We start from the raw sequence: 12415 nt of genomic DNA, 5'->3' as shown, positions 1-12415 counted from the left end.
TAGTCAAATTTATGATAAGCCATAAGCCATGGGAGATTTTCGAAAAATTTGTAAAGGAACCCCTACACTAAAAAACGGCTTGCAGTAATGACAAGCATAACAATGTTTTTAAATTTACCATGGTAAAACATGATCATCGACCCACCAACGCTTCTTGTGTGCGTTTTGTTTCTTTTCACATCAACCGGTTCGATAGCCGAGTGGTAGCGTGCGAGCCTGGTGATGTCAAGGTTCTTGGTTCGAATCCGGTTGCCAACAGAAACTTTTTTAATTGAAAATCGAGTCCATGGTAAAATTGACAACATAATTCTGTTGAATTGAAACGCAAATCAGTCTGCACAAATTTATTGGCGTTGTGTATTTAAATTGACCCTCAGAATAATAATTTTCACCGCAAGTCGCCGTTCAGTGTAGGGCAGTTTTTATAGCAATTCTTGCAGAAAATTCCTGAATGGTTCTCACATTTTTTTAAAGAGTCCCTAGAAGAATTTCTAAAGGGAGATGTGGGTTCCCAGGAAAATCTGACAGAATTTCAGGTTTTCAAAAAAAAACCCTCGTGGAGCAATTTCTAAAGCAAATCGCGGAGAAAGTTTTGGAATAAATCCCTAGTAAAATTTTTGACGGATCTTTTGAAACATTTTCTGAAAAACTCTGGAATATTTTCTGATGGCATCGCTGAGAGTTTTATTAAAGGAATCTCTGGTGAATTTCTGAATAAATATTTGAAGAAATTTATGAAGGAACCTCTGAACGAATTTTTGAAAGAATGCCTGGAGGAATTTCTGCCCTAATTCATGGATAATTGGTTGGGACAAGAATTGAGGAATTTCCGAAGTAGATCATGCAAGACGCTTTGAAAGAATGCTCTGTGGAATTTGTAGAACAGGAGGAATTTCTAAACAAGCTTCCTTTTTTTCCTGAAGAAATTTTTCAAATGAATCCATGGAAGATTTTTTGAAAAAATCCGTGAGGGTTTTTGGCCGAATACTTGGCCTAGGTAAATTTCCAGAATAACCAGAAGAATTTCTGAAGTAATCCCTGGGAGAATTTCTCAAACAATCTCTGAAACGATTTGTGAAAAATCATGGAAGAATTGGTGAAGCTCTATCAAGTGCTTGTCACAAATCTCTAAATTTCTGAACTTTTTGTGTATATTCATTGCTCAATGTATTGTCTTTTGAACCAACTTTACATATTCCTCCCCATATTTACAGGATATCTTCAAGTCGAACAACTGCCGCTCGGATTATCTGGAAATTCGCGACGGCTACTGGCACAAGTCACCTATTCTGGGTAAATTCTGCGGCTCTGGCAAGGTGAACGATCTGATCAAATCAACGGGCAGCCGAATGCTGCTCACCTACACCACTACGTTCCGGCAGATCAACATGAGAGGATTCGCCGCCAGCTACGAGGGTGAGTATTTCGAAATTAGGATATTGAAGCTGTAGTATTGATATTAGCTTGGTAGGTAATGTTCAGATGTGTTGACAATCAGCCCAGCCGGTGCAGACAAACGACCCACACTTCCGGGCTTATCTTAAAGAGTTCAGCTGTTTGAGCTGTCGTCCTTGACTTCACTCTGGGAGTTGGTTGGTTTCCATAATTCACAGTGCAAATGTAGTTAACTCTTCCTCTGCCTTGTTACTCCGTACCTGCGTTATCTGCACCATTCAGGTGTTCGTTAAAGTGCTGTTTCCACCTTGCGATCACTTAACTTTTATTTGTCAAGAGATTCCCATAGAACACAAATTTGCATGATTTATCATGTGTAGTCATATAATATTCATTCAGTAAGGATTGATAAAAAAAAATCAAGCATATAAGATCACATCTAACTCCATATTACTCCAATCAGTTGATTGCATCTGATAATGACAACAATGATTCCCCTGCTTGCATTTCAGCGGTCTGCGGTGGCAGTGTCAATTTGGAAAGCGGTGGCCGACTGGAATCGCCCAACTATCCGATGGACTACCTGCCCAACAAGGAGTGCATTTGGAAAATCACCGTGCCGAAAGACTACCAAGTGGCACTCAAGTTTCAATCGTTCGAGGTGGAAAATCACGACAACTGCGTGTACGACTACGTGGAGGTGCGGGACGGCGAGTCGGCCGATTCTCGCATCATTGGAGTGTTTTGCGGCTACAAAATTCCACCGGATATGAGGTGAGTGCTATCTATTTCATCTGCTGCTGCCGTTGCTGCATGGCAGCCTGATTATTGAGCAATTAAACAAATAATCACTGTTATAATAAGTCATGAGTTTAAAAAAAAAACCTTTAAGAAAGAAATCAGTTATAGCATTTAAATTTAAAATAAAATTAAATTAAGCATTGAAAAGTGAAAGAAGTTAATTTAAAGTAAATAAATCCATTCAAAACAAAAGAAATATAAAAATAAAAACAAAATAAAAATATCACAAATAAATTTTAAAAAGTTTCTTATAATTTAATTACTGTATTTGAGGGGCTGGTCCCAAACTTTTTAGCGGGAGTGTACATATTTTCAAAAATGTATATGAAGTACTTTCCCATTCAACACAAGCAATCCTCTCGTACTATTGCAGATCATCCACCAACAAAATGTTTGTGAAGTTTGTGTCGGACGGTTCGGTGCAGAAGGCCGGCTTTTCGGCCACGTTCATGAAGGAAGTGGACGAGTGCGAACGAATGGACCATGGTTGCGAGCATGAGTGCATAAACACGCTGGGTGGATACGAGTGCGCTTGCTACATCGGATATGAACTGCACAGCGATAAGAAATCATGTGAAAGTAAGTATGACTGGAGGGACGATGGTTGGGGATGTCAACTTTTTTAAAAATTGTCTGTTTTCCAAATCCACCATCATATTTTGATTCACATCCTACAAAAAAGTCTACATAGTCATAATTTGTTACCAGATATGATGCAGTTTTTTTTAATTATTTTATTTTTTTTCTTTATTAATTTAACTGTTTACAAAATGAAGAAGCATATAGCATGTGAGTGGTCGACTGTAACAGCTCTAAGCAATTTGCAGGTTAAGGCTCAAGCAACCGTCGTTACTTCTTCGTAAAATGAAAAGCAGTTTTTTCGCTGTAAAGCAAAATAATGACCACGAAAATGTACTCACTGTATTCCATTCCCCATGCGGAATGCAATAAATACACTTTCAAAGCAAAATCTTTTGTTTTCAACGAAAAAACTGCTTTCAAATATTTGATGAAGACGATGATTTCATTGACGAATTGTTGAACGTTAAGCCAAGTTTCCAGATCCCAAGGAGAACACTCGAGTGAAATCCCTCAATTTTCCGAAAGTATTTGTCACAGTCGTATCGTATCAGTCGTATTGTAATGGAGAGAAATATCTGACTATCTGACACTATACTCATGATGTATGCTTATGTTTTCATGACTTACAGGGGGTGGCCAAAATGTTTGGGATAGGCAACTTTTTTTCTCTCACAAAAAAAGTTCAACATGCCGTAACTTTTCATAGAGTACACAAACAATTCTCAAATTTTGACTGCTTGTCAACCTATTACATGTGCAGTGCATCATTGGTACAAATTTGGGCTCGATTGGTCTATCTTTCGCGAAGCTAGAACCGTTCTCGAAAAACACTATTTTTTTGACAACAAATTTTTGAAGTGTCATATCTCGGAAACCAGTGAACAGAATCGAATGAAATTTTGATCGTTTATCAACAATACATTGATACTTATGATGACGTTATAAAATTCAATATTTTCTCACGGCGAATAAAATTATAGTGGTTTGACATTTGAACCTATATAGAAGAAAATAACTAAAATTTACAATATCACACAAAAATAACTAAATGTGTTCTTCCTTCAATCCAAATAGGCTTTAATATATCCTATTATAGATATCTTGAGAACAGAAGTAGAAAATCTTTGGATATCGAAACAAAAAATAATCACATTGATGTAAAAAAAATCGTTTTTTCGAGAAAGATCCAAAAAAATTCAATCCATCACAACTTTTTCCAACGTTTAAAAAGTTCCTATGTTTTAAAGTCTTTTCAAGCATTAATATATTGTTAATTAACGTTCAAAATTTTATTCAATTCGGTTCATTGGTCTCCGGGATATAACAGTTCAAAAATATGTTCTCTGAAAAATAGTGTTTCACGAGAACGGTTCTAGCTTTGCGAAAGATTAACCAATCCAGCCCAAATTTGTACTAATAATGCACATATAATAGGTTGACAAGCAGCCAAAATTAGAGAATTTTCGGTGCACTCTATGAAAAGTTAAGGCTGTTGAACTTTTTTGTGAGAGAAAAAAAAGTTGCCTATCCCAAACATTTTGGCCACCCCCTGTATGTTATGATTCCGTGTGCAGGCATCATAACATAGTGACCCGAATTACCACTTGTACACTTGAAAAAATGCCTAACGTCATGATTACTTTGTAGCAAACGATTTCATGCCTTTGTATGCTTTTTTAATAGCATAAAAATAAGCTCTTTTTCCAAGGTCATGACTCTAGAAAAAAAAAAGAAAAAAAAAGTTCAAATTTTTTTTTTGTTATACAGTGACCCCACAATTTATGAATCGGCAAAAATGACCACAGTTTATGGATCACTCATTTGATCAACACGGTGATTCAGAAATAGTGTACAAAATTAAGGTGATTCATCGGTGTGGGGTCACTGCCTTTTTTTTCTAGAAATGTTTGGGAATTCTCGTGTGTTTTACAAATTTGTTCTTTGTGAAGAAATATACATCTTTTTGCTCTTTCTTATTGGAACAGAGCTTACATCTTGACTTGAGAAATCTTAACTAGATTTCCTGGATGAGTCGTTGGAGAACTCCCTGGTGGAATCACAGGAGGAATATTAGAGAAATTCCTGGAGTGAAATACTAGGACTAAAAAATTATTACAGGACTTCCTAGTGCAATTACAACTGAGATTCCTTCAGGGATTTTTAGTAGTATTCTAAGAGAAATTCACAAAGAGATAAATCTGAAAAAGTCACTAGAGGATTTCTGTAGCAATCCTTGGAGAATTCACAAGAAGAAATTGTATATGAATACGTGGACAGGGATGGCATTCACCATTTGCAAAGAGTTACATTCACTTGCTACTATCTCAGTTCATAAGCATGCTATCAAAAAACAATGTATGGATGACTTTTACCTTGTAGTTTTATCTGAAAGTTTGCCGAAAATCATAAAAGTCGCACACGCATGCTTAACTCGTGAGTGAGCTGTGAAAGCAACTCTTCACGCCGTGAATGTAAATTACAGAGTTGCTTTCACAGCTCACTCACGAGTTAAGCATACGTGTGCAACTTTTATGATATTCGGCAAACTTTCAGATAAAACTACAAGGTAAAAGTCATCCATACATTGTTTTTTGATAGCATGCTTATGAACTGAGATAATAGCAAGTGAATGTAACTCTTTGCAAATGGTGAATGCCATCCGTGTACGTGGACAAACATCTGAGATCCCATCAGGAGTTTCTCATCAGTCGTTTGTGAAGGAATTCCAAAAGGATTTTTCCAAAGGTTTCTGCATGAATTTTCCCAATGATTACTCTTGGCATTTCTGCCTGGAATACTCCAAGACTTCCTTCAGGAATTCCTTTAGGATTCCGACTGGAATTCCTGCAAAAGCTCCTCCTACTACAGTAGGCCGTTCCTTATTTTTCAAAAAATAGAAATGTTATAAGTTCGTTAGTGGAAAATGATCGTTTTAGCTAAGAAATGATCATGTCAAAATTTGAAGTCCATATCTCAAGGCTAAGTGGTCCCTCAAGGGGCCTAAAGTTGTCAAAAATGGTATGGGACCAAAAAAACATGAAATTTTTTTCGACCGAAAAATATGCTATTCTACTAAAACCGGTGATTTTAGGACCCTGGAGGGCCGAAAATGTGCTTAGATTTGCGATATCTCTACTCGTTTCTGAGTTATTGACAAAAAAAACAACCGAAAAATCAGCATTTTTAACCATTTATTTAGATCCCGAAGGAAACCTACCCTATTTCGTTCAATAATTCAAAAAGGAGTAGAGATATCGCAATTCTAAGCACATTTTCGGCCCTTCAGGGTCCTAAAATCACCGGTTTAAGTAGAATAGCGTATTTTTTAGTCGAAAAAAAATTTCATGTTTTTTTGGTCCCAGCCATTTTTGACAACTTTAGGCCCCTTGATGGACCACTTAGCCTTGAGATATGGACTTCAAATTTTGACACGATCATTTCTTAGCTAAAACGATCATTTTCCACTAACGAACTTATAACATTTCCATTTTTTGCAAAATAAGGGACGGCCTATTCTACAGTGATTTAAAAAAAATCATCTTGGAAATTCCCCGATTCGTGCTGGATTTTCTCATGTGATTCTTATAGGAAATCCAAGAATTTCTCCAGAAATTTACTCATGGTATATTTTTTTCAGAGGAAAAACTTATTACATGGCGACCGTGACAGTGCAGACTGACAAAGGTTGCAATATAGGAATATTGAGAGCATCATGATGGACGAATATGATGTGAACGAAAGGTGAAACCAACACTTCGACTAACATTTGAATGACAACGGGGTCATTGAGGATTAATGCAGCGGACTCCTCACACTTAAAACCGTTGCGTGTGATACTATATGGCATTTTTCTTCGAAGAAGGTGCCAATTGAGCCTGAAATCAATCTTCTTTTTCTGGAAGTGATTCCACGACCAGAAGCACATAATAAGATCATAACAAAATTGTGACATGTGTTGTTAGAAATAACAATAGATGTTGACATAATCATGTTATAAATATTTTTCCATATGAATATGCATAACAAAGTTATTATAAAATTTGTTATAATTCAAGTGACAACATTATAACAAAACTTGTTTCATTTATTCAAACAGATGTATAACAACATTTATTATATTATGCATTATAATAGAATCGCCTCTAACATAATTTCGCAACATGCTTATTGCAATCTTTGTTATATTTTTTGAAACAAAATAATTTCAGAATTTATAAGATTTTTTGTGTTGTCGATTTTTGTTATTATGGCCAGGGCCACGAGCTAAGAGATTTGTAACAAAACTTATATCAAACTAGCTGTCCCCGGCAAACTTTGTTTTGCCTACTGCGTCAAATTACAGTCGAACCTCCATGAGTCGATGTTCCTTGACTCGATATCATGAAAGTAAATTTTTCCATACTGAAAAAAAAAATCTGGGTTACTATGATGGTCCCCCCAAAAAGCTTCCCAAAGGATTTTTTTTCCACTACTCGGTATTTCCTTGAGTCGATGGTCCCTTCAATATCGACTCATGGAGGTTTTACTGTATATACATGTCCAAATTATATTTTTTACCCTAGTCGGAGCAGCTCAATTGTCAATCTTCCAGACATTACAATCATTCAAAAACAGAAATTAATAAATACCTATTAAAATAGACAAAATATATCCTGCAGTAACTGGCAAATAATTTTCCCATGGTTTAAGATGCACTTCATGACGACCGTGACAGAGAAGACTGACCAAGGTTCCAACATAAGCCTTGTCACTTTACTTCTGAACATTTTATAATATTGAAAGCATCTTGATGAACCAACGTGGTGTGATGTGATAAATTGTGGAATTTCCTTGTTGAGGCTGCGCCACCATGAATCTCTGGGCCTGCCTTTCCTGTGATGTCCAACTGGATTCCTATCTAACACTTGCTTGCAGATTACGTTTCCGCCCCTGCATATAGTGTGACCGACCCAGCACTTCCACTCGCGAATTTCTGTCGCTATTGGCTTTTGATGACATGGACGATGGAGCTCCACGTTGGAGATCTTGTGCCACCCGAATCTCTTGTGAACACCAGCTTTGCAGAGTTAGTAAAAAGAAAATCGGGTTAAGTAGTGTTCTTTTTAATTCCACTAAGAATTTGCATTCTTTGACACAGGGTTTCTCAAACTATGGGTCGCGACCCACTGGTGTGTATGAACATTCTGATTTTTAATTTTAAAACACGATACAAAGATCTAGATTTCATTTCAAATTTATTCCAAAAGTCAGTAAAAATGTTCAAAAATCATGAAAACACATACTGGTGAGTCGCCAAATTCTATAACAAGCAAAAGTGGGTCGTTAGCTAGAAAAGTTTGAGAACCCCTGTTTGATAGATATGTATTTCGACCTCATCTGTAAGGTCGTCTGCAGTGTCTTGTACTTGACTCGACTTGCAGGGTTGTTTTCCAGCATTATCACAACATACTCTGCCCGTCATATCCTTTCAGCTTTTGCGATTGCGACCTTCCGTAGACCTAACCATAGAGTGCAGCGAGCTCGTGGATTCTTCGCCGTCACACACCGTTCTCCTGCACACCGCCATAAATAATCCTGAGCACCCGACGCTCGAGCACTACGAACGCATTTTTGGAGGATATGGCGAACGGTGGAAATCGGGTCCGTTGTCGAACGGCAATCGACGAGGCTGGCTTGATAACTTCCCACAAGCTCATTCACTTTAGGTGAAAGACGACGGAATGATCTGGGATAACACTTTGTAGGGGGCATGCAGAATTGTGATCGCTCGGAAATTTTTATCGGATTATTAGCCGCTGCAGTCAGATGGCCTGCTTTTCCGGGCCCATCTTGATGAGTTCCGCTCCAATGCCATCCTTATCAGCAGACTTATTGTTCTTGAGCTGCTGGATAGCATCCTTAACTCTCTCAACATGAGAGTAGGCTCGTTGTTGCTCCCTGATTACTGACTACTGACGTAGTCATTTCTTCCGCTGCCTTGGTCATCCATGTCTGCGTTCCATGCACCATTCAGGTGTTCGTCGTAGTGCTGCTTCCTTCTTCCGATCACCTTCCATCCGTCAGTCAAGCTCCCGTCCTTATCCCTGAAGGCTCACGGCACGAAGCCTTTGTGGGATGCATTGAACTTCTGGTAGAATTTCAGTGTTGCTGGTGCACGGCACAGCAGTTTCATTTGTTCGCACTCCGCTTTTTCAACGCGGCACTTCTCTTTCGGAAGAGCCGGGTTTACTGTTTCCACGTTCTTTTATATAATACCACGTTCCACGTTCCACGTTTCAACCCGGAGATCAATTTGACCCCGGTTTACGGTGCTCACGTTCGAGCTGCGCATAGAATGCATCCTTCTCATTATCAGTGCTTTGGGAATGAGAGCAGTGCACATTTATTATGCTGAAGTTTAAGAACCGGCGGCTTTTGACCCTTAACTTGCACATTCTTTTGTTGATCGGGCACCAACCGATCACGAGCCTTTGCATATCGCCAATCAATATAAAAGCTGTTCCTAGCTTGCGTGTGTTGCCGCAGCTCTGCAAAAGGTATGATTCTCAACGTTGATCCTGACCAACACACCTCCTGCAGCACTGCAATGCCAAACCCGCGGTACTTCAGTACATCGACAAGTATGCGGGTGCTGCGAGTTGGATATCTGCAGTTCTACGTACCAAGTTTCCAATCGCAAGTCCTTTTTGTTCGCTGGGACCACTGCCGTTGCTTTTGGTTCACATTCTCTTGTTGATTCGCCTACAGCCGTTGAATGTTCTCCACTGATACACACCTAGTTTCACTAGCGAACTGCAGCTTAAATTGCACGTTTGATTTGAAAATTCGGATTTTGGAATCCGACTGTTTTTTTTTTTTCATATATTTTCCAAACCGCCTTCTTGATCCGTGCAACTATTTCGCTGTTAGTGCCGCTCCCAAGATATTGGAAGCTTTCAACATTATCCACTGCTTGCCTAGCTATTTAACGGCCAAGCTGACCGTGTTTACATCCAACGCAACGTGTTGTTGACATTGATGGTAAAACGTTGACGTTGATAATTGATCGGATCATACGTCAAACAATAGAATCCAGACTATGATTGCTTGATTTTTTTTTCACACACTAAGCTTGATTGGCATTGTCGAATATAAAATAACTAGGTTGCAATCGGTCAAAAAAGTATTTTACACGAGTTCACGCCAAACGTGACCGATTTTCCTTTCATCAAACACACATTCCATGCCGTAGTAAATTTTACTGATATCTGCACTACAGATAACAACAACCATCCAGAACGATCTCTACTGTTCCCCATTCAGCTGTGCTTGTATCTATACGGCTGATCGTAGCACAGGAGTCTAAACGTATCACCGACACAATAGAAAACGTTTTGGATTCCGAGCAGTTGCACATCTATTGGAAAACAAATAAATCAGCGTAGAGATGATACCGCAGAAGCGCCAGCATTTGGTCGGTCGTATGAGGATACACTCGACATTAGACATGTTCACATTTAAGAAAATGTCTCGAATCCCACTGGTCAAGTAAATATCATAATTCTCATGCCAAAATTAACTTCTGGTCAAATTTTCAGCTAGATTGATAAAGATTTCGATGTGCTTCAAGTTGATTTTATAATTTCAGGCTTTTCTACACTTTAAAAAATCATAACTATTGAACGGAAAGACATACAGTTAGGATTATAGCTCGAAATCAAAGCTTATTATGTTCTTCAAAAGTTGTCCATACATACTTGTACAATTCTTGCAAGTTTTGTCAGTAATAAATTGAGTTTTGTTCTAAGTGGTACCGAAAAATTTGTTATCTTGTAGTCAAAATGGCCTGGGAAGCAGCTAAATACCCAGGAGATAGTCATGTAATATCTCTCAAGACGAACCCCGTTCGAGATAAATCAGCAGTTTTTTGGAATAAATTATTAAAAATGCTGGAAGCCGTGCCACACGTCGTCATCATCATGGGGGACAAAAAAGCTTCAAGTGACATCAAAATTAAACAAAATGAGCACATTAGCCTTGATTTTTTCTGCCAAACGATGATTGTTTTGGTCACATTTCATTGATGAATCAGAACGATTTGAAAACAGTCATCGTCATCAGCAATGAAAAACCAATGCTAACGTGCTCATTTTTTCCATTCGATAGGCGCTTTGTGGTGATTTTTTGCCTCCCTCGGTGGGTGATGGCGTGTGACATGGCTTTCAGCATTTTTAATAAATTATTACAAAAAGCTTCAGGGTTACCCCGAACGGGGATCGTCGTGGGATATAATACATGATTATCTCCAGAATATTTCATATCAGAAAATTTCATTAATCCATGCTTTCCATGCCATTTTGACTCCAAGTCCAAGATAACAGATTTTTCGGTACCACCTAGAACAAAACTCAATTTATTACTGGCAAAACTTGCAAGAATTGTATAAATATGTATGGACAACTTTTGTGGAATATGATAAGCTTTGATTTCGAGCTATAATCATTATTGTATGTCGAGATTTCTTAAAGTGTAGAAAAGCCCGAAATTACCAAATCGACTTGAAGCACATCGAAATCTTTATCAATCAAACTGAAAATTTGACCAGAAGTTCATTTCGGCATGAGAATTATGATACTTACTTGACCGGTGGGATAGGACAGATCGGTGAAGTACTAGATTTGTAGTAATGAGCTGAATTTTAGTATGGTGAGAAGGTCAATTCTCCGTTTCTGCAATGAAACGGTGCATAAAGCGTGGGTATTATGATTCCTTGCCTAATTTGAGGCTGTTTGAGCAAAACTTTGGGCAACTGTGTTGTTGTTTTCTCCATTTCTTGCAACATAAACAACATAGTTATCCAAAGTTTTGCACAAACAGCATCAAATTAGGCAAGGAATCATAATACCCACGCTTTTTGCACCATTTTATTGCAGAAACGGAGAATTGACCTTCTCACCATACTAAAATTCAGCTCATTACTACAAATCTAGTACTACACCGAACGTGCCCCATTCAAGACATTTTCTAAAATGTGAACATGTCTACTCGACATGATATTGTACACTTCAACCCCCCCCACTCTCTCTCTCTCTTCTGATCTAGTCGATCTGCAGCATTTGAAGGTAGTTCTATAGTTGACCGCCGACGTGAAACATCTACCACAGACAAACAGACGTAACACTCTGATATTTTGCATCGTACACCGATTTAACGGTCTATTTGAAAATTTGATAGTTGGCCAACTGACCACCCGTGGCGCTCGCATCGTTTTTGCTCGAGTTTGACGTTTGCCCACTACCGCCACCTAGTTGATGGCCGGCCAAACTCAGTCCTTTTAGCATTGGGCGAACATGTTTCCGAGGTTTTTCATTCGGTCGTCGTCGTCGTCTATTTGACTGCTCATCCTCGTACGGGGCGATTTAGTGAGTTTTTGGTGGTAAAGTGTACAGGCCGCGTTTTCATTCGGATCGTCCGCGTGCACGTCGTCGTCGTCGTCGTCTATTTGACTGCTCATCTTCGTACGGGGCGATTTATGATACGATAAATGCAACATCAACATTTTTTGCGATTTTAGTCAACAGACATTGAAATGTTCGTCACGTCAAGTGTCGGCCCAAGTTCCAAAGCCACGTTGGTTCAAATCACTTTATTTTCTCTT

At 38.6% G+C, this 12415-nt stretch overlaps 1 protein-coding gene across 7 annotated transcripts in view; it reads left to right on the top strand.

Annotated features, from left to right (window-relative positions):
- The window catches only part of LOC109430165 (protein tolkin), a 198592-nt gene that overhangs the window by 174742 nt on the left and 11435 nt on the right, over window positions 1–12415 (top strand). For all 7 annotated transcript variants that reach the window (XM_062846367.1, XM_062846366.1, XM_062846365.1 and 4 more), the window contains 3 exons: window positions 1215–1416; window positions 1908–2169; window positions 2570–2775. In XM_062846367.1, coding sequence (XP_062702351.1) covers window positions 1215–1416; window positions 1908–2169; window positions 2570–2775 — 670 coding nt within the window. The remainder of the gene's footprint in view (window positions 1–1214; window positions 1417–1907; window positions 2170–2569; window positions 2776–12415) is intronic.

Source organism: Aedes albopictus, chromosome 1 (genome assembly GCF_035046485.1).
Source record: "Aedes albopictus strain Foshan chromosome 1, AalbF5, whole genome shotgun sequence".
NCBI classification, from domain to species: domain Eukaryota; kingdom Metazoa; phylum Arthropoda; class Insecta; order Diptera; family Culicidae; genus Aedes; species Aedes albopictus.
The sequence above is the reverse complement of the archived record's forward strand: the minus strand, read 5'-3'. Positions and strand labels throughout refer to the sequence as shown.